At 39.2% G+C, this 23,750-nt stretch overlaps 1 protein-coding gene across 4 annotated transcripts in view; it reads right to left on the bottom strand.

Moving 5' to 3' along the window:
* The window catches only part of LCT (lactase), a 60,069-nt gene extending 36,330 nt beyond the window's left edge, over positions 1 to 23,739 (bottom strand). For 2 of the 4 annotated variants that reach the window (XM_082397791.1, XM_082397794.1), the window contains exons 1-3: positions 13,847 to 23,739; positions 4,232 to 4,311; positions 1,481 to 1,564 (exon numbers count right to left, since the gene is read on the bottom strand). In XM_082397791.1, coding sequence (XP_082253917.1) covers positions 1,481 to 1,564; positions 4,232 to 4,311; positions 13,847 to 14,486 — 804 coding nt within the window. In that variant the 5' untranslated portion in view covers positions 14,487 to 23,739. The other 2 variants (XM_082397792.1, XM_082397793.1) reach the window with 2 other exon arrangements.
* Positions 23,740 to 23,750: the final 11 nt, after the last annotated feature.

Raw genomic sequence — 23,750 nt, 5'->3', positions numbered from 1 at the left:
TTAATTTCTGCCATCACCTCAGGCTACAAGGTACCTCCTAGAACCAGTCACTGTGTTAGGACCAGGAACAAGGCAGTCTGCTCATGTCAGGGGCCTGTGCTGCTACAAGAAGCTCAATCAGGTGCCACCGTCATGATGTTTATGGATGTCTAGGGCTTGCTTCAAAACAATCTGGTTTGAGAGGGGGAAGGTAGGGTATAGATGAAACAAGATCAGCCACGAGTTGAGAGCTTCTGAAGCTGGGGATGGCTTCATTTTACTTTTCTTTCTACCTTTGGATATATCTGACATATTCCATAAAAGAAATTTAAATGAAGCTATCTTCATTAAAATTGGAGCAGGTGTAATTTTTCTCCCATTTCTAGCCATTTCAGTGTCAAACGAAACATCTTTAGGCTGACATGTCATTTGACCTCACTTTAGGTTACCTTTTTTGAGGGAGGTTGGGTTTGGTCATTTTTCCCACACTAAGTTTTCCTCCTCTGAGTAGTTAACAGCCACTGAGAAATACCAATAGCAACTACTTAAAAAGAAGCCAGGCGGGTTCTTTAATTTCTCAGAGCAGCCAGTAACAATGAGCCTCAAGCCTTAATCTCTGAGAAACCAAGTAAGTCGCTCAGAACCAGTTGGAGCTGTGACCCACGTAGCCTTGTTCTTTCCCTGGGCCAGGTCAATGCAGTAAGGCCAAACTCCTAAGGGAACTGAGGGTTTTCCCCTTCCTGAAAGATCCATATGCAGTGAGGCAGCCTGTGGTATCACAGGACTGGAGAGCTGGAGGAGCCCTCTGCTGAGTGGGGAAGCCTCTGGTGAGCAAAGCCTCTTCTGAGAAGGGAACGTGGGACCCCTACATGTACCTCCTGCAGAATTCAGAACCTGTGGATGTGCTGTGGGTCCTCAGGCCCTAAGACACCTGCGTGCCAGTGGGGAGCAGCAGCTGAGGCTCGGAGAGGGGGTGCAGGTGCTCTGAGGAGAGTGGAGGGATAGTGAGGGCTGGCTTGTCAGGGTAAATATTTACATGACCACATCCATGAAATGTCTGTTTTAATCTCAGAATGAACACTGGAATTTGGATTCTCAGTAGCTTTCTACACAAGAGAGCAGAGGATCCATGTAAATATTTACCTTAACAAGCCAACCCTCATTATCCTTTCCAGGGAAGACTATCTAACCTCCAGATGTTCTCTATAGGAATCTCCCCAGATGCAACTCTGCAAGTATGTGGACTCTTTTATTTGTTTACTTATTTTTGGCCACACCGAGAAGCTTGTGGGATCTTAGTTCCCTGACCAGGGATTGAACTCGGGCCCTTGGCAGTGATGAAAGCACAGAGTCCCAACCACTGGACCACTGGGGAATTCCCTGCAAGTATATGGACTCTTGGAGGAAGTTCAGTTTACACATCAGCTGAAGCATTAAATGTCTAATATGCTCTCAGGAAACTTTGCCATTCATCATCAATATGGAAAATAGCTCAAATTACCTGCAATTTACTCAGCTTCTGCCGGAAATCTGCCTCACTTTGGCATTCATAAGATAAATCAAGAGAGAGGAAGTCAACTGCATCCTGGAAATAAGTAAATAGGATCATCAGAGCACAAGGAATTTCAAGACAAAGAACTGCTCAGAAGTATTCTTTTTTTGTTTCTCCCCTTATTACTAAAAGGAATACTCCAAAATGGGATTTTCCAAGGGAGAAGCAGGATAAGGAAAAGCTGGGGACAAAGTGAGAATGTGTGTGGGGTGTGCCTACGTGTTGTGGGGAATACATCACGTGTGCCCTCAGCAAAGTGCCTGGCACACAGGAAGCTCTCAATAAATGCACACAATTGAATGAGTGAATGAAAGAAGCACCATATGCCAGAAGGGGTGGGTTTCCACCAAGTGGATGAGCACGAAGGAAGGGAGTCAGAGGCCAGAGCTGCCCTGAGCAGCACCTCCTCACGGCCTTCCACTTTGCAGGACGGAGGCAGTGGGGCCCTCACCCACCCACAGGCCCCTTAGTAACTTCAGCAGACCCTACTGGGGTTTGGGGTTTTGTTTTAATTGTAGGCTATAGTCACTGGCTACGTTCAGGCCACAGTTTAAAGTCCACCCCAGTTGGCCCTAGCCTGGTCCACATTATTATTGGAGAACAGAACTCTCATGGTCCATGGACACCCCTGTCTGTGCTCCAATTAAGGACATACCCCTCTGCCCTGTCTCTGGCCTGCATATACTTTAAGAACTACAGATTCAGAGTCTAAACACATGCAGATACCACGGTGATTCCCTCCCTACCCTCTTCAGCGAGCCATTTCTATCCTGGCCATGACCAGATCATTGCCTGTCTTCTCCCCTTCTCTTCTCTTGGGACAAAGACCGTCACTAATGGCATCTGCTGACCACCCAGTGCACTGTGACATTTGATAACTGACTCTCCTCTGGCTCCCTATGGCTTTCCCAGTCAAGTTATCATCGGTGTTTACTCAACATTCCACAGGCTTGCTCCCCGCTGGTGAGCTCCACTCGAACCTTCCCCTCTGCCCTATCAGCGCTTGCTTTGTTTGTCAATTCCATACAGCACATGATCATTGAGTTCATACTCTTGAAAGTCACTGTGCTGGGTTTAAAGAAGAGTAAGATCCACAGAAGCTTACAACTTGATACAGAGTGGTAATAGCTGCACTGACTACATGAAGAACAGGCAGAAAGTTCTAAGTGCTATATGAAAAATCCACATCAGTGCTCCTCAAATCTTGGTGGGGATTAGACTCACCTGGGAACTTGGGAAGCCTATGAAGGCCCAGGGCATCCCTCCACATTAAGCCTTGGCCTCTGTGTTCTTTACTAGCTCTCCAGGTGATTCTGGTACACACCAAAGCTTGGGAGCCGCTGATCTAAACAAATGGCTAAGGGTTCCAAGTGGGGAGAGACAACAGCAGGTTGAGTGAGGGAGTATTATTAACAGAGGCCTCCTGATGGAGGGCACATTCACACAGATGTTAAAAATAGAATTTTGTTGGAAGAGATTTGAGGAAGGCCAGGAGGATAGGACTTGAGGTAGGGAATGCAGGAGAGCCGCCAGGAAGCATAGCATACACGCTGGGACAAAAAGGTGAGGCCAGAGAGAGAGCAAGAGGGCCTGAGTGAGCCATATTCTGGAAGGCCCTGAGGAATTTCACCAGTTCAGGGGAGTGTAGCTTCTCAGTAGGGAATGAACAAAATTGTGCTTTCGGAAGGTGGCCCAGACGCGTGGCAGGAGTGGGGGCAGAGAGACCAGTTCAAAGACTGCTGCTTGACAAACACTTTCCAATCAGCACTTTGGTCTCCTGAGCTCATAACTGATAGCAATTATCGCCCCTTGTAAAAGAATTTATGGTTATCTGGCCATACAATCAGTCTTGGACCTGGTCATTTCAGAACCTTATCATGTCTGGTTTTTAAATCCCTGAGCTGGTAAATCTGAAATTGGACCTTGGCATATGGGGCCTCCATCATAGCACAGACACCAGTGCTGCACAACTACAGAAATCAGTTGTTTTCTCTGAGGGCATTCCATAACCGCCCAGCAGCCAACATTACAAGGGCCAAAGCTGTTAAATTCTCAGATGTTTTAACTTTTCCTATTAAAATTATATTTAAAAGTTGTATTTAGAGGAGGTAAAAACCAGGATGGGCACTCTAGGGAGCACATTATTTAAAAAAAAACCCAAAAAACCTTTACCCTAGTATCTGTTTTGCTAAAAAAACTGACCTCTCTTCTAAGAAGCTCTTTTAATAAAAAGTCAGAGCAAGAGCAGAGGCATTTGACTTCTTTGTGCAGGCAAAAGCTGATACTTGACCAAGTGAGAGCTGGGGCTATAACAAATAAAGATTTTGTTTTAAAGTAATTATGAATCTAGAGAATGCATAACACTCATAAGAGGCATTTGTAAGAATGTCAAGCAAACTATTATACAGAGGATGGATAAACAACAAGGTCCTACTGTATAGCACAGGGAACTATATTCAATATCCTGTGATAAACCATAATGGAAAAGAATATGAAAAAGAATATATATATATGTATAACTGAATAACTTTGCTGTACTGCAGAAATTAACACAACATTGTAAATCAACTATACTTCAATAAAATAGATTTTAAAAAAAGAATGTCAAGCCAACAGACAAAAATTTCTCTTGGTTTTTTAAAATTAAAATAGCAACTTTCCTGAGAAGTTACAGATGCTATTTCTTTGGGCTGTCATTACCTTGGCAAGTGCAGACGTAGATGGCTCTAGCAGGAGCTCGGAGACCGCCTCAGCTCGCAGGACCACAGAGAGCTTTCCGCCTGAAACCAACCAGAGGAAGGGCTGAAGGTGAGAGAGGAAGGAGCCTGTGACCCCAGAAGCCCCTGGCGAACTCATTTCCTATCGACCTTTCTATTCCATGTTCACTGACTTTAAAAAGGATTTCTTAAGAAATCACTCACATGATTTTACCCTAGCTGAAAGATTTTAGAAAACAAGGTAGCTTTTTAAAAAATGTCCCTTTAAAGAGTGTTTCACAGGATGGTGAAGTGCAGGACCCTTGTAAAGTCTTTTGTAAGAATAAAAGCAGTTCCTTCCCCCAACTCTGAGCAATGTAAAAGGCGGAAAGGCGAGAACTGCGTCCTACGTTCCTAATAAGCCTTGGCCTGTGTGCTTTACAAGCTCTACAGGTGATTCTGATACACACTAAGCTTGGGAACCATTGATCCCAAACAGCTAAGGGTTCCAAGTGGGGAGAGACTTTTGAAAGACAGGTCGTTCTCAGGGGACTGCTGTTACCTGTCCTTTTTTGTTGTGCAAATGTCCATTCGACACTTACTGCATATGAAGGAAATATAAACCTGTGCAGCTTGTACCCACTTGCTTTGACATTTGCTCACCTAACAGTGGTACTTAAGCTTATGTGCATCAGAATCACCTGTCCTTCTCGTCAGCCAACTGGGGTGGGCCCAGGAGCGAGTGCCTTTTAACAAGCTTCCTGGGTGCTTCTGAGGCAGTGATGCTCAGACCACAACTCGAGACACGCTGCTGTGGACTTGGGATTCCTCAGTTGTTAGCAGTGTCATCTAACTCTTTGACGGGCATAAGTCTTTATCTCCTGCTGGATTGTGTGCTCCTTGAGGAGCAAACTTAAACATTTCTCTAGGCCCTCCACACAGCAAGCTTAGGACTGGGTGCATAGGCAAGTGCTCAGACCTGTGCTTTGGAAACAGTGAACAAAAATTGAATGAAACCAGAGTTTGAGACTTAAACTATAAGACTATATGCCTGACTTCTCTCCTGCATCCAAATTCTATACAGGAGAAAGATCTCCCCAGTCAATGAAACCACCATTAACAACCGCTGCCAACTACCAAAGTGCTTATTTTGATAAACATAATGGAACTTTGAAATCCCCTGAGCAGGGAATATCACTCAGAGACATTTAGTCCTCATTCTGATAAGATAACGATATTTTCCAGTTATTCAGTGATTGTGCCCGATGGAGCCATTTCATCTTCCACAGATTTCCATGCTTCAGTCTATCATCACATCAGCTCACATAGAACACGTGTTCTCAGACTGTGCTCAACACTTTAAAATGTACAATTTAGTATTATCTCTGGATCAAGGACATGACACAAGAGTACAGTTAATCCCTAAGCACAATTGACCCACAAATCACTTCTATTTGACTTTACAAGCTGTTTTTAGCATGAGAGTGAACAAATGTACCTGAAGTCCCAGAAATTCTCATATCATACAAAATAAACTTTCCGATATGGTTCCCAACCTGTTTCCAGTGCAAGCACAAACTACTTCTTAAAATAATGTAAAATGCAGATTACTCAAAACTAGATTCTCATTCTAAGCTTGCAGTTTCATGTTTTCTTGGGAATGAAATGGGGGGTAATTGCTCTGGCTTAGGATAATTTATCTTGTAATTTTTGCTGGATGTGGTTAAAAGTCAGTATTCTTGTCTACAGAACTCAAAATCAGTATTTGCTGTGGGTTGAGAATTAACTGTTTCAAGGCCATGTAGAAAATCACTGCATGGCACTGTGTAAGTTCATGTCCCTCACAGGCATTACTAGATTTCACTAAGGATAAGCTCAATTCTGTTTCCCCCACAAAGGGAAGTCGTTCCTCCAAAAACCATTGCCGTTGTCCATTAAAAAATAGTCCCTTGGGCTTCCCTGGTGGCGCAGTGGTTGAGAATCTGCCTGCCAATGCAGGGGACACGGGTTCGAGCCCTGGTCCGGGAAGATCCCACATGCCGCGGAGCGGCTGGGCCCGTGAGCCACAACTACTGAGCCTGCGCGTCTGGAGCCTGTGCTCCGCAACAAGAGAGGCCGCGACAGTGAGAGGCCCGCGCACCGCAATGAAGAGTGGCCCCCGCTTGCCACAACTAGAGAAAGCCCTCGCACAGAAACGAAGACCCAACACAGCCATAAATAAATAAATAAATTTAAAAAAACAAAAACAAAACAAAAACAAAAAAAACTATTAAAAAAAAAAAAAAAAGTCCCTTTCCGTTTGCTCCTTTCCCTTTTGCCCCAAATGCTTCAATAAAAGTAATACGGCCAGTATTGGACTGCCAGTATCAGTGCTTCAAGAGGTGGGTGGGGACTACAAGTGTTGCTGTAGATTGTGTCCCAGTGTTGTACAAGAGGAGGGTGCTGTGTGCAACTCTACTCTTATGTGAGAGGGATGTTCACTCTCCTGCCCTCCCTCTGACTCTCTGCTAAGAATCTTCTTTTGTATCCTTCCCATGGTAGCACATTGAAAACACCAATAGGAGGTTTATAATAACACATATAGAAAGATTAGAAAAGAACTTTTCAGAATTGTGGTAAAAATACGTAACATAAAATTTACCATTAAAAATTTTTTTAAGTGGCTTTAAGTACATCCACATTGTTGTGCAACTGTCACCACCAACTACCTCCCAAACTTCTCCATCATCTCAAGCTGAAACTCTGTGTTCATGATCAGTATCTCCCCATTTCCCCCACCTCCCAGCCTCTGGTAATCATTATTCTACTTTCTGTCTCTGTGAATTTGATCATTCTAGGTCCCTCATATAGGTGGAATCATACGATATTTGTCCTTTTGTGTCTGGCTTATTTCACTCAGCATAATGTCTTCAAGGTTCATCCATGTTGTAGCATGTGTCAGAATTTCATTTCTTTTTAACGCTGAATAATACTCAATTGTATGTATCTAGCATATTTTCTTTATCCATTCATCCTTGTCTGGGCATTTGGATTATTTCCATCTTTTGGCTATTGTGAATAATGTTGCTATGAAAATGGGTGTGCAAATATCTGTTCAAGTCCCTGCTTTCAATTCTTTTGGGTATATACCCACAAGTGCTAGATCATATGGTAATTTTATGTTTAATTTCTTGAGGAAGTGCCACACACTTTTCCATAGTGGCTACACCATTTACATCCTGCCCAGCAATGCACAGGGTTATAATTTCTCTCTATCCTCACCAACACTTGGGATCTTCTGCTTTTTAAAAATAGTAGCCATTCTGGTGGCTGATGCACATAAGCAGGAGAATTAATTAATAAAATGTGGCTTAGTCCCACAATGGAATATCAGATAGCAGTGAAAAGAAGATACTATAGCTATATTCAACAATATGCATAAGCTTTTGAAACAGTTTTGTTTGAGAAAAAAGAAGTCCTAAGGACTACAAAAAGTATAATATTCTTTCATGATGCTCAAAACCAAACCAAGCAAAATTGAATACTGTATTGTTTAAGCACACATGCAGTTGGGATAGAAACTATATTTTTAAAAAAAGTAATGGGGGCTTCCCTGGTGGCGCAGTGGTTGAGAATCTGCCTGCTAATGCAGGGGACACGGGTTCGAGCCCTAGTCTGGGAAGATCCCACATGCCGCGGAGCAACTGGGCCCGTGAGCCACAATTACTGAGCCTGCGCGTCTGGAGCCTGTGCTCCGCAACAAGAGAGGCCGCGATAATGAGAGGCCCACGCACCGCGATGAAGAGTGGCACCCGCTTGCCACAACTAGAGAAAGCCCTTGCACAGAAACGAAGACCCAACACAGCCATAAATAAATAAATAAATAAAAATTAAAAAAAAAAAAGTAATGGAATCTCAATGAGATACCATCAGAATGGTTAAAATAGAAAGGATGAAAATGCCAAACGGTGAGGATGTGAGGCCACTGAAATTCTCACACACGGCTAGTGGGAGTATAAAATGGAACAATTGCTTTGGGAAAGTGGCAGTTTCTTAGAAAGTCAAATACATCTCTCCCCTGTAATCCAGCAATTCCACTCCTAGGTATTTATCCAAGAGAAATGAAAACATATGTCCATGCAAAAACTTGTACAAGAAGGTTGATAGCAACTTATTTATAGGAGATAAAAACTGGAAATTGCCCAAATGCCCATCAATTGTGATACATCCATGATAGAACACCACTTAGAAGAAACAAGGAGCAAATTACTAATACAGCAACAAAATGAATGAATCTCACAAACATGCTGAATGAAAAAAGACAGAAACAAAAAAGTACACACTGTATGATTCCATTCATAACTATGCTGATAGAAGTCAGATCAGTGGTTGTTCCTTGGGTAGGGATTGATTAGGAAGGGATAAAATTGATCAGGAATGGGATTTTTGGAGGTGTTGGTTCATGTCTTATATCTTGATAAAGGTATGGGTTACATGGACGTATGTGTTTGTCAAAACTAATCAAACTGTAAAATTAAGATCTATGCACTTCACTGTATGTAAATAATACCCTGATAAAAAAAGTCTCAGGAAAAAATCAGAACTGCATTTCACATTGTTTATTTTCTAATCAGCAGTAAATGGGAATTTAATTTTTGAACATATTTTTTAAACATGGTGAATTTTGGGGGGCTATAATATATTTAGTAAAATCCCACTTTTTCTGTAATTAAATATTTTTATTTAAAATGTTTGACCTTGTACCTCCATTATGGACACCAAATGGGGAAGAGGGGAAAGTCATAGACTAATAAAAGATGGATGGAATATTTAGCACAGTGGTAACCTGGGATGGGGTGGGGGAGAATGGGAGATGAGATAGGGAAGAATATACAAGTAGACATAAATTGTGGTATGGTTTGTTTTGTTTTGTTTTATAAATCTTCAACCTTCCAATTAATTTTTTAACATTAAAAAATTGAGATATAATTCATATACCATAAAATTCATCACTTTAAAGTATAAAATTCAGTGGTCTTTAGTACATTTACAAAGCTGTGCAACCATCTCCACTAATTCCAGAACATTTTAGTAACCCAAGAAGAAATTACATAACCATTAGCAGTCACTTCCCATTCTCTCTTCTAGCCCCAGATATAGCTGCTCTACTTTAGTGTCTATAGATTTGTCTACTCTGGATATTTAATATAAATGAAATCATATAATATGTGGTCTTTTGAGACTGGCTGCTTTCACTTAGCATACTGTCTTCAAGGATTATCATGTTGTAGCACGAATCAGTACATCATTCCTTTCAAGGGCTGAGTAATACTCCATTGTACTGATATGCCACTTTTTGTTTATTAGTCAATTGATGGACATTAGGGTTGTTTCCACTTTTGGTTATTATGAATAATACTGCTATGAATATTTGTGATGCGTTTTTGTCTGGACATTTGCTTTTATTTCTCTTGGATATATAACTAGGAGAAGAATTGTTGAGTCATATGGTAACTCTAAAATTTAACTTGAGGAACTGCCAAACTGATTTCCAAAGTGGCTGCACCATAATTCATTCCCACCAGCAAAGTATGAGTGTTCCAATTTCTCAGCATCATTGCCAACACTTGTTATTGTGTCTTTTTTTAAAAAATAAATTTATTTACTTATTTATTTTTGGCTGCGTTGGGTCTTTGTTGCTGCGCACGGGCTTTCTCTAGTTGTAGCAAGTGGGGGCTACTCTTCGTTGTGGTGCGTGGGCTTCTCATTGTGGTGGCTTCTCTTGTTGCGGAGCACAGGCTCTAGGCACGTGGGTTTCAGTAGTTGTGGCACGTAGGCTCAGTACTTGTGGCTCTTGAGCTCTAGAGCACAGGCTCAGTAGTTGTGGCACACAGGCTTAGTTGCTCTCCAGCATGTGGAATCTTCCCGGGCCAGGGCTCGAACTCGTGTCCCCTGCATTGGCAGGTGGATTCTGAACAACTGCGCCACCAGGGAAGTCCCTGTCTGTCCATTTTACTACAGCCATCCTAGTTGATGTGAAGTGGTATAATATATATATATTATATATATGTATTATATATTATATATAATTTTTTGCTGTTTTCTTGCTCTTTAAAAAATTGAAGCATAATTGACCTACAATACTGTGTTAGTTCCATGTGCACAACATAGTGATTCAATATTTCTGTGTTACAAAATCACCACAGTATTCTGTTATATTTTAATTGTTGGACTGAGTGGTCACTCCATGGGTATTAGTTGTTGTGTGGCTGAACCACACTGACTCTATTTTGTCAGCTCCATCTTAGGCCCACAGTCCTACCCCCTCCCCTTCCTGTGTGACTGAGCTTTAGCCTACTCACAAGTAATGCACCCAAGCCAGATAAGTTTCCTATCAACTTTTACCCTTGTCTTCATCTGATATAAGAACTGGAAGAATGCTCTTTAGCTGACACAGATGGTTAATGGTCCACAAGGAATAATGGTCATGAGACCCCCGAGGGGACGGAAAAACTCCCAGTCCCACTGGTGCAGATGTGCTTCTCCCTTAATAGTCAGATTGCATTTTTAGCTTTGGCCCCTTTAAATTCCCTTGTGCCCCTTTTGGCAGTGAGGAATGCAGCTGCAAATGCTTCCAGATCGCTGTTCACCCGATCCTACCCATATGTAAGTTACCCACAATAAACTCCATAATTGCATTTTATGGAGTTGCCTGCTTCACTTTTTGGTCTCAAAGTTCCTCTTCAATTTGGGGGATATTATTCAATATCCCCACCTTCGAAAAGTTATTTTGCTTTGAACCAACATATGTTATATAACTTTTTTTGTGTATATTAAAAATATATTTTACAAAGAACAAAAAAGCTATTTAATTGGACTAAAAAGGGAGGGGAGAATGAGAGAGAGAAAGGACGAAGGAAAACCACCTTTTGGAATAGTAAAGAGACTGAGAAGAGAATTTATTTTGTGTCCTGCATTTTATCAGGGGCAGATAATGTAGTGATGTTGATGAAACATGAAATGAAGGCTGGGAGGAATGAGCAGAAGAAGAAAAGAAGGAAAATATGAATTTAAGAAAGAAATAGTCTTTAGTAACCTGACGGAGATTAAAAATGAAATATATAAAGCATTTTAATAAACGTGTCTAGTTTTATAATTTAAATTACTCTATTATTTAGAATTTTCTAAAAACGAGACAGATTTTCCTTAATTTCAGATGATCCAGTTCAGCCTTGCCTTCTTTCAAAGTTCATTTTACTCAAAGCTTCTTCAGTAGAATCACAGCCAACAAACATTTATTTATTTATTTTCTCACTCACCCCATGATAGGCTTTCCAAAGAATCCAGTTTCAAATCTGGCATCTCCTTCTTCTCCCTCCCTCTACAGTTCATGAAATGGATAGCTGGGCTTCTTGCTGTTCCCTCGCCAGGGGCTTTGCACTCACCCCATGGCCAGTAATCCTCCAGATCCCATGGTTGCTCGCTCCCTCCCTCATTCCAGCTGGCTCAAAAGGTGGTCTGAGGACAGCTTTTTTGACAATCATATATAAAATAGCTCCATCCACACTCACACTCTTTCTGCCCTTGTCCTGCTTTTATTTTAAACGTGGAGAAAATGTTTAATCTCTCTATGAGCACATACATGCAAATAAAGAATATAAGAAGATAGTAGTTTTCAGCTGTCAAATTACCAATGACGGAAGAAAATTTTCACATACTGGGAAGTCATTCTGACTTATACATGATTTAACATAAACTTTATGCTAACTAGAACATCCTGTTTTGTAGCCTATTAAACATACATTGTACATCTGCTTTAACCATTAAAGAAGAGGATGCATTGTTCAGAAGTAAAGAATGTCTGTTTCAAAGATAGACATAAATGCCTCTTTTCCTGGGACATCAATGCTAGTACTCCTTTGATAATAAGGCTCCCTTCCCAGGTGCCAAGCCATACAGACTCGCTGTGTACATGCTAATCTGTCTTTTTTCAAAACTTTGAAGGAATATACCCCAGTCATGGTTGATGTTCTTTGTTCTGACAAAATATAAAACTGCTGAAAACCATGCTTCCCTGGCGGAGTTCCTCAGAGCTATCTGAGAGGCTGTCTCTGAGGATAGAGTCCTCAGCTTGGCTTGAATAAAAGTCTCTTCTACTCTTACAATAGATCGGTTATTGACTATTTCTGTCTATACCAATGATAAAAATAATTAACGTAATTGAAAACAGGCTGAGTGGGGTCAGAAGAACAATTTTATAACTGTTAGTTAAAGTTACAACTTCTCTGGAAAATAATTTAGCAACATCCTTTAAAGTCTTAAAGAATGCACATCTTTTGACCCAGTCATTTCAGTTTTAAGAATCTATCAGAAAGAATTTATCTGAAGGCAAGCATTTATTTATATGAATGTTCAATGCAACATAATTTTTAATAGTGAAAATTAAATAAACTTATATACAAAAATGAAAGAATATTTTAAACTCTACGATCCATTAATATAATGGGAACCTGTAACACCACTGAAAATCATGCTTTCAAAGAGTTTTTAATAAAATGAGAATATATTCATTAAATATGTTAAGTTTCAAAGGTAGAGTATACAAGTATGCAGATGTATTATATACTATGTATAAAAATATACATACAGTATACAATAAAAACCAGAAAGCATATATAACCCAAAATTGGTTCTCAAAATTGGTGTACCAATTTTTTGGTGTACCTAGCCTAGATTCACCTAGGGAATTTATTAAAATCAATGTCTTGATTCTGTCCAGGCCTACTGAATTGGAACCTTAAACTAGCCATGAAGCAGGAATACGGACAATTGTAAGCATGCTCTTCTCACTATCTGTCAGCATATTATTATTTTATCTTTGTATTTGTCTCCCCTGCTGGAATGTAGGCTTCAACTAGAACATGTAACTTGCTTTGCATAAGAAAATGGGGAGGCTCAGGAATTCCCTGGAGGCCCAGTGGTTAGGACTCTGGGCTTCCACTGCAGGGGGCATGGGTTTGATTCCTGGTCGGGGAACTGAGGCCCCCCAAGCTGAGGGGCATGACCGAACACACACACACACACACACACACACACACACACACACACATATATATATATAAAATAAAAATAAATAAATAAATAAATAAAAGAAAACGGGGTGGATGAGAGGATGGGCAATCTTGAAATCTTAGGAAGAGTCAGGGAGGCAGGACTGGAGAAAGAAGGACAGAAAGATAATCGGTGAAAGTGCAGACTCAAGATTGGGCAAGGGGGCTTAAAAGATATTTTTCAAAGGGAATGCTGGGCACCGTACAATGTAAACCACCCCTACCTACCTCCACCAGGAAATCTTCAGTACGGTATTAATTTCTCACTAATAAATAGATATGAGGGGACTTTTTTTTTTTTTGGCTGTGCTTTGTGGCATGCGGAATCTTACTTCCCCGACCAGGGATGATCGAACCCATACCCCCTGCAGTGGAAGCTCGGAGTCTTAACCACTGGACTGCCAGGGAAGTCCCAAGGGGACTATTGGAGGTAAGTGGAAAGAAATGCTGAGTCCTGCTTTAAGGAGAGTGGAGGAAGGTGGGTAATGAAGGCTGCCGGTGGGTCAGCCACCTGGGTCATGTGTACTCACCTTGAGAAGCATATTTTTCATGGTAAATCTCATAGGCTTTTCTGTGGGCATCAGTGAGGATCTGGAGACGTGAAGATCTTGATTCCTGGTGCGGAAGCTCCATTATCACTTCCTCCAAGTCACTAAAAGTGAACCAGATCTCAACTAGGTCCCCAAAGGAGTGGAAGATGAAGGAGGCATAGTCAGCAAAGAGATCAGCAAAGGCCTCAGTTCTCTGGACGGTGCTGGCAGGGAGGGTCTGGTGGTGCAGGACCACCAGGGGCTGAAGCTGAGCAGTCTTGAGGGCCTCAAGGAGTTGCCGGTAGCACTGCACTGTTTCCTTGTCTGGGTTCTCGGAGCTTCCTTCTGGGAGTAGTTGTGCCCACGGCAGAAATACTTTGTAATGAGTGATCATAACGGCACGAACACTGCTAAAGTACTCTGGCAGGAAAGAGGGCAGTGGCTGGTGACAAACATAAATTTCTTTGTCTCCTGTTACAAAGGGAGAATCCTGGTTTCCCAGTGGACCCCTCAGGTTGTGTAGCAAGTCGGTGGTTAGAGGACCAGCAGCTGAAATGAAGTTTCTATCAGATTTCCAGTCTAACCCCCAACAAGAAAAACTTAGGAGGACAATAAGGACTAAATGCCAGACTAGCTCCATCTTCAAGGAACTGTTAGGAAGTATGTGGAATACTTACTTTATAACTGCAGTTGAGGTTGTAAAATACTAAGTGACTGTAAACACTTAATATGTAACTGGGTTATCTATGATAATAAAATCAGTATGTGATTCACCTATGTAATATCAAAAAATTTTAAAACCGTAAGAGACAACACAAAAACCTTAAACTTCTCACACAATTTATGCCAAGGAACCTGGGAAGTGTCTGAAGAAAAAAAGTTCTCCACATTTTTTCTTACTTACAAATTATTTTAAAACTTATTTACATAGCAGAACAAAAGTGAGTTCCTCGCCAAACTTTTTTTCTCCTTTAAAAACATGTAGGGGGACTTCCCTGGTGGTGCAGTTGTTAAGAATCCGCCTGCCAATGCAGGGGACATGGGTGCGAGCCCTGGTCCGGGAAGATCCCACACGCAGCGGAGCAACTGAGCCTGTGCGCCACAACTACTGAGCCTGCGCTCTAGAGCCCGCGAGCCACAACTACTGAGCCTGCGTGACACAACTACTGGAGTCCGCGCCTGGAGCCCTTGCTCCGCAAAAGAGAAGCCACCGCAATGAGAAGCCCGCACACCGCAATTAACAGTAGCCCCCACTCACTGCAAGTAGATAAAGCCTGCGCACAGCAACAAAGACCCAACGCAGCCAATAAAAAAAAAAAAAAAAAAGGAGGGACTTCCTGGTGGTCCAGTGGTAAAGAATCCATTTTACAAGGCAGGGGACACGGGTTCGATCCCTGGTCAGGGAACTATGATCCCACATGCCACGGAGCAACTAAGCCCCCCTGCCACAACTACTGAGCTCTTGTGCCTCGTCTAGAGCCCGTGTGCCACAAACTACAGAGCCCACGTGCCGTGGAGCCTGCGCACCACAACTAGAGAAGAGAAAAAACCTGCATGCCACAACTAGAGAGAAGCCTGGGAGCCGCAATGAAGACACCACGTGCCACAACGGAAGATCCCGCATGCCTCAGTGAAGATCCCAAGTGCTGCAACTAAGACCCCACGCAGCCAAAAATAAATAAATAAATCTTAAAAATAAATAAATAAAATTAAAAAATAAAAATATGTAAGTAAATGATGAACACATTTTGTAAAAGATTCAAACAATACAGAAATATGTATGAAAACTTACTAATTCTCCTCTTCCTTTCCCTTTGTAGGGTAATCACTTTCAACACTGTGCTTCCTTCCAGTTTCCTTTCTCTGTACATATTAATGGCTGTTCAGGAGTCGGAATGCCAGTGTTTAAATCTCATCTGGCGAAAGTTACTAAATTTCTCTGTGCCTCAGTTTCCTCATCTGTATAATGGTGATAGATAGGTTGTGAGAATTAAATGAGGTCATTCATTAGCATATTTAGAAAAATGCAACTCAATGATAGCTATTATTACATATATACAATGCAAACATACATGTGTATAACATTTAAAATATATAATATAATTTAACCTATATGGAATTATGTCTTATGTAGCGTTCCTCAGTTTTTTTTTTCCTTCACTTAATAGTGCTTGGAGCTCTGTTTATACCAGAATATGTAGACCCACTTCTTTTTAACAGATGCATAGCATTCCACAGTAAGGTTGTACCACAGTTTAACCTCTTGCATATTGAACACTGGTTGGTTCTTAATTTTAATATGTTGCAAATTAATATCTGTATCTTTAGTTATACATCTTTGTCCACATTTCTTTTCTTTAAGATAGATTCTTAGAAATTAAGTTGCTGACTCAATGGCATGCCCATTTGGAATTTTTATTGTAATCCAAAGTCTTCCAAAACAGGCTTCTTCAAATTTAAATCCTACCTACAGTTAGAAGTGTGTCTAAATCTCTCTGGTTTGCTCACACCTGTTATAAAACTTCATATTTTGGACACTTGTTTCTGTTTAGAGGGGTAGCTTTTCATGTTAATTGGCTACTTGTTTTTCTTCTGAGATTTATGTTTATATCCTTTGTACATTTTTATTATTTAACTTATTATTGATATAAGAACTCTTAATAGAGTTTGGATATCATGTATTAAAATGTGATAGAAAAAACATTTCCCCCTAGTGTTAGTTTTAAAATTTGTTTTATAGTGTCCTTCAAAATACATTACTTGGTACCATATTTTTGAAAGCTCGTGTCAAATGTATTATTTAATATTCTTGTTTCTAATCTTTAGATCTTTAGCCCATCTTGAATTTTAACTTTGTTTGTGCTGTGTGGTAGGGTTTATCAATTTCTAATGGGTTACTGAATAGGCCATTCTCTCCCCACTATTTGAAATGACAACTATCAGAAATGAAATATCTATCTAGACATATGTTTCTAGACTTTCTACTCCTTGTCTATCTATTCCTGTTCCAGTACCACAGTATTTTAATTTTTATACCTGTGTAGTACTTTTCACTTTATGATAGGACATGGCCTCTCCTATCATTCTTTTTCCTAGAATTGTCTTAGAAATGTTGTATATATATATATTTATTTTAATAGAAACAGTTTTATTTCGCTTAGTGGAATTTTCAAGGTGGCCCTGACAGCTTCATATAAATGTATCATTTTTCAGATTCTTGTGTTTATAATCATTGTTATCTCTCTAAAAGTATATATATATATAAATTATAGAAATATTAAATAAATGCATTCTCATAAATATCCCCCAAATTTAGATAATAGTTCCATTTGCCTTATACCTAATCCCAGCTACTTCCTAAAAAGTATTCACCATTTATTACATGTGTATGTACATAAAGAATATACTTTTACCTAACAAGTTTACAAAATAAGAGGTACTATAATGTGAGTATTGATCTACAACTGGTATTTTTACCATATAGCACAACCTGGATATCTTCACATTGTGCAAATATTGATATATCTTATTCTTTTTGAGAGCTGCATTGTGTGACCTTGCATAATCATTATTTTGTTGATTGGGTTTTAGGTTATTTTCCATTTTCAGTGTCACAATGTCACAATGAATGTCATTGTATATGCCTTTTTCTATACATATATAGGTTATTTCTTCAGGGAAAATATTGAAGAGTACAATTGCTGGGTAATAGGGTAGTCAGTTATATTTTAACTTCTAATGGTACTGACAAATTTTTCCCTAAAAGGAGTGTCCTGATTTACACTCCTACTAGTAGTGCATTACAACATCAAATTCCAGACAAACCCACCAATGCTATTATAATATTATCAAATTATTAGTGTTTATAATTTTGAATGATTTTTAAAATTGATTTGTATCAGCTCTGTATCCATTTTGGGAAATAATCTTTTTCCCATTATAAACTGAGAAAATATATAGCTATTGAAACATATATATAGTATATTCTTCTCATCTGCAGCTTATTTATCCTGGACATTAATCCTTTCTCTCGTATATAGGTTGAGAAAGCATTTTCCCAATCTGTAGCTTTGGTTTTTAATTTTTAAATTTTTAAATTTTGGTGTAGTCAAATTTATTAATTTTTTTTCCTTATGGCATCTCTGCTTATACATAGTTTTAAAAAGCCTCTTCTACAAAGTTGTAAGAAAAGCACATATTTTTCCTTTTTAAAATTAATTTTTAAAAATTGATACAATTGACATATAACATTATATTTGTTCCAGGTGTACAACATGATTGTATACATTGCACAAAGATCACCACAATAAATCTAGTTAACATATCCATCACCACACATAGATACAAATTTTTTTCTTGTGTGTGGTGCGAACGTTTAAGATCTACTCTCTTAGCAACTTTCAAATAGAGTGTTATTAACTATAGTCACCATGGTGTACATTACATCCCCATAACATTTATTTTGTAACTGGAAGTTTGTACCTTTTGACCACCTTCACCCATTTCACCCACCTACCACCTCCACCTCTGGCAACCACCAATCTATCCTTTGTACCTATGAGTTCATTTTTTATTTTATTAAAAATATTTTTTTAGGGACTTCCCTGGTAGTCCAGTGGTAAAGAATACACCTTCCAATGAAGGGGATGCGGGTTCGATCCCTGGTCGGGGAACTAAGATCTCACATGCTGCAGGGGAACTAAGTCCACATGCCACAACTACTGAGCTCACGCACCTCAACAAGAGAGCCTGCATGCCACAAACTACACAGCCCATGCACCCTGGAGCCTTCGTGCCACAATTAGACAGAGAAAACCCGCACACCACAACTAGAGAGAAGCCTGTGCACTACAACTAGAGAAGCCCATGTGCCACAATGAAAAGATCCCGCATGCTGCAACTAAGACCCGACGTAGCCAAAAAAACAAAACGAATAAATTAAAAATTTTAAAAATTACTCTAAAAATATTTGTTTTAGATTCCACATAGATTATACACTATTTGTCTTTCTCTTATTTCATTTAGCATAATGCCCTCCAGTTTCATCCATGTTGTCACAAATGACAAGATTTCCTTCTTTTTAGGGCTGAATAATATTTGATTGTACATGTATATACACTTTCTTTATCCATTCTTCCATCAGTGAACACTTAGGTTGCTTCCATGTCTTGGCTATTGTAAATAATGTGGCAATGAACATGAGGGTGCATATATCTTTTTGAGTTAGTTTTTTCATTTTCTTCAGATAAATACCTAGAAGTGGAATTGCTGGATTATATGGTAGTTTTATTTTTAGTTTTTTGGGAAACCTCTATATGTTTTCCATAGAGGTTCTCACTAATATTACACAAGCGTTCTCTTTTCTCCACATCCTTGCCAACACTTGTTATTTTTTGTCTTTTTCTTAATAGCCTTTCTCATGGGTGTAATGTGATATAGCTCATTGTGGTTTTGACTTTCATTTCCCTGATGATTAGTTATGTTGAGCACCTTTTCATGTATATGTTGGCAATCTGAATATCTTCTTTGGAAAAATGCTTATTCAGATCATCTGCCCATTTTAGATTGTTATCTTGTATAAGTTCTTTACATATTTTGGATATTAAGCCCTTATCAGATACATTATTTGCAAATATCTTCTCCCATTCTTTTTCATTTGACTGATGGTTTTCTTTGCTGTGCAGAAGCTTTTTAGTTTGATGTAGTCCTATTTATTTTTGCTTTTGCTGCCTTTGCTTTAGTGTCAAATCCAAAAAATCATTGCCAAGATTGATGTCAAGGAAGCCAGCACCTGTGTTTTCTTCTAGGAAGTTTATGATTTCAGGTTTAATCTTCAACTCTTTAATCCATATTAACTTTTGCATATGGTGTAAGGTAGTGATCTAGTTTTCCCAACACCATTTATTTAAGAGACTGTCTTTCCCTATTGTATATTTTTGGCTCCTTTGTTGTAAATTAATTGACTATATATACATGGGTTTATTTCTAGGTTCTCTATTCTGTCCTACTGATCTATATGTATGTTTTTATGCCAATACCATAATGTTTTAATTACTATACCTTTGTAATACAGCTTGAAATCAGGAAGCATGATACCTCTAGCTTTATTCTTTCTCAACACTGCTTTGGCTATTCAGGGTCTTTTGTGGCTCCATACAAATCTTAGGATTGTCTGTTCTATTTCTGTGGAAAATGCCGTGGGAATTTTGATAGAGATTGCATTGAATGTGTAGATTCCTCTGGATAGTATGGGCATTTTAACAATATTAATTCTTCCAATCTGTAAGCATGGAATATCTTTCCATTTATCTGTGTCTTCTTCAATTTCTTTCACCACTCTTACAGTTTTCAGTGTACAGGTCTTTTACCTCCTTGGTTAAATTTATCCCTAGGTATTTTTTTTCTTACTATGCAACTGTAAATGGGATTATTTCCTTAATTTCCTTTTCTGGTAGTTTTTATTAGTGTATAGAAATGAAGATTTTTGCATATTGATTTAGTATGCTGCAATTTTGCTGATTTCGTTGATCAATTCTAACAGTTTTTTGCTGGAGTCTTTAGGGTTTTCTATATGCAACATCATGTCATCTGCAAATAGTGACAATTTTACTTCTCCTTAATTTGGATGCCTTTCTTTCCTAGCTCTGGCTAGGATTCCAATACTATATTGAGTAAGAGGTGAGAGTGGGCACCCTTGTCTCATTCCCAAGAGTATGATTAGCTGTGGGCTTGCCATTTATGGTCTTTATTTTTATTTTTAATATTTGGCCGTGCCGGGTCTTAGTTGTGGCACATGGGATCTTTGTTGCCGTGTGCAGGATCCTTAGTTGCGGCATGCAGGATCATTTTTTAGTTGCAGCATTTGGGATCTAGTTCCCCGACCAGGGATCAAACCCGGGCCCCCTGCATTGAGAGCACAGAGCCTTAACCAGGGGACCACCAGGGTAGTCTCTATGGCCTTTATTGTGTTGAGGTACTTTCCCTCTATATTCAATTTGTTGACAGTTTTTAAAAATCATAAATGGATGTTGAATTTTACCACATGCTTTTTTCCCCATCTACGGAGATGACCATGATTTTCATCCTTTTTTGTTAACCTGGTGTAATACATTAATTGATTTTCGGATGTTGAATCTTCCTTGCATCCTGGAATAATCCCACTTGATCATGTTGTATGATCGTTTTAACATACTGTTGAATTAACTTTGCTAAAGTTTTGTTAAGGATTTTTGCATCTATTTTGTACATCAGGGATATTGGCCTATAATTTTCTTTTCTTTAGGTGTCCTTGTCTGGCTTTGCTATCAGGGTAATGCTGGTTTCATAAAATGAGTTTGGAAGTGGTACCTCCTCTTTGATTTTTTGGAAGTGTTTGAGAAGGACTGGTATTAATTCTTCTTTAAATGTTTGGTAGAAGTCATCAGTGAAGCCATATGGTCCTGGACTTTTGTTTGTTGGGAGGTTTTTGATTATTGATTCAATCTCCTCACTACTAACCAGACTACTCAGATTTCACATTTCATCATGATTCAATCTTGGTAGGTGTGTTTCTAGCAGTCCACTTCTAGGCTATCCCATTTGTTGGCCAACAATCATTCACAGTAACATCTGATTCTTTGTATTTCCATGGTACAACTTGTAACACCTCCTCTTTCCTTTCTGATTTTGAGGGCTTTTTTTGTGAGTCTAGCTAAAGTTTTATCAATTTTATCTTAAAAAGAAAAAACCCAGCTCTTAGTTTCATTGCTCTTTCCTTTCTTCTACTAACTTTGGGCTTCATTTTTTTTCCCCCCTGAGATATCAAGTTAGGTTGCAATCTTTGTTTCTTGATGTAGGCTTTTATCCCTATATACTTCCCTCTTAGACTGTTTTTGCTGTATCCTGTAAGTTTTGGTATGTTGTTTCCATTTTCATTTCTCATTATTTTTAAATTTCTCTTTTGATTTCTTCTTTGACCCACTGGTTGTTCAGTAGGTTGCTTAATTTCCACATATTTGTGAAATTTTCAGGCTTCTTGTAGTTGATTTCTAGTTTTATACCATTATGGTCAGAAAAGATGCCTGATATTGATTTCAGTCTTCTTAAGACTTGTTTTGTGTCCTAACATATGATCTATCCTGAAGAATCTTCCATGTGTGCTTGAAAAGAGTCTGTATTCTGTTGCTTTTGGATGGAATGTTCTGCATGTCTGTTACATCCATCTGGTCTAAACATGTTATTTAAGGTCAATGCTTCCTTATTGATAATCTGAATGGATGATCTATCCTTTTGATGAAAGTGGGGTACTAAAGTCCCCTGCTATTATTGTTTTGCTGTCTATCCTGTTAATATTTGCTGTCTGTCTGTTAATACTTGCTTTATATATTTAGGTGCTCCACTGCTTTATTTGCATTTTCTTATCCATGTGTCCTAGAGATATTTCCATTTCAAACATCTTCATTTCCCTCATTTTAGTTTGCATAACTCAGAGCATTGCTATATCACAATTTATGTAGTCATTTCCTTATTGATGGACATCTGTTGGCATTTGGTTGAAAATACATTAAATTTATGGATCAGTTGACAACTTACAGTATTCAAGATGTCCTATTCAGAAAGAAGTTACATCTGCTTACTAAATACTCGTCTAATTTTCTTCATAAAGATCTTGTACATGCTCCATCATCCATTAGCCACTTCATTTCCCTGACAAGTAACATGTAGAGAAAGGGGGTGTGTGAAAATGTAAACACACTTATTCAGATGGGTAAAAACTGATTTTAGTTGTATTAATGGCCTCACTTTGCTTTAGAGCTCCTACTTTCACTAATGACACAATTGGGGAGGAGAAGACAGATTCATCATAAAGGAACTCATCTTCCCTGGGCTTCACACTTTGCTTTGGTTCAGTATTTGATCAAATTGAAGTTCAAATTTCTGTCAGGCTGTTTCTCTTTTCAGAATGTCCTCACCCCATTTTCTTTATCAAGTTGGGAATCAGTGCACGGAAGGAACTCTTTCTTGCTGTCTTCTGAGTTTTTACTCATTGTTCTTCCTATCACCTGTTACTGAACGTCCTGCCTTAGTCCATGCCTTATCCTAGACTCTCCTGTCTCAACAGGTAGTCTGAGATCCTGTACACTGAAGTTTCCTTGTCCCAACAAGCTCTCCTACCTCCATTAATTAGGAACATAGTTTTCACAGGAGCTTATACCCTGCATCTGCTAACTGTGCAACTTCTCTATCCATTTCCAGTCTCCCTTACCCTACTGTACGCAAACCAGTGGAGAGAGGTTTCTATTAGTGAACTCAAATACCACATATAAACATTCCCCAACTGGCCCTACAGGCCCCAGAATGCCATCTGTTGACAAAAGCTGCAGCAAAAGGAACTGCTACATGATGAACATACTGATCAAAGCTAAGCCTCAGGGACTATTAATGTCATAAACAGCAATAAGTCTTTTCCTGGAAAAATGCCATAAAATTTAAGGGTGGTCTGTAATATAGAAAATGACATATTGGGGACTTCCCTGGCGGCCCAGTGGTTAAGACTTCGCCTTCCAATGCGGGGGGTGTGGGTTTGATCCCTGGTTGGGGAGCTAGGACCCCACATGCCTCGTGGCCAAAAAACCAAAGGAAAAAACAGAAGTAATACTGTAACAAATTCAATAAAGACTTTAAAAATCGTCCACATCAAAAGAACTCTTAAAAAAACAAAACAAAACAAAATGATGTATTTCCCTTAAAAAAGCAGTTAGAAAATAATTCTGAGACCTTACTCTTAGGATATGTAAGTTTAAAAAGTTATTAAAGAGTAATGAAAAAAGTATAATAAACTTTTTATTTTCATAAACTCTTTAAAAAAAACCAAAGAGAACTGGAATTAACCTTGGAAAGTCATCTCCAAGGCCTCTTAGCTTTC

This window comes from Balaenoptera borealis, assembly GCF_965194805.1.
Source record: "Balaenoptera borealis genome assembly, chromosome: 6".
Lineage (NCBI taxonomy): Eukaryota > Metazoa > Chordata > Mammalia > Artiodactyla > Balaenopteridae > Balaenoptera > Balaenoptera borealis.
Note: the sequence above shows the minus strand (reverse complement) of the source record. Positions and strands in the feature narration are given on the sequence as shown.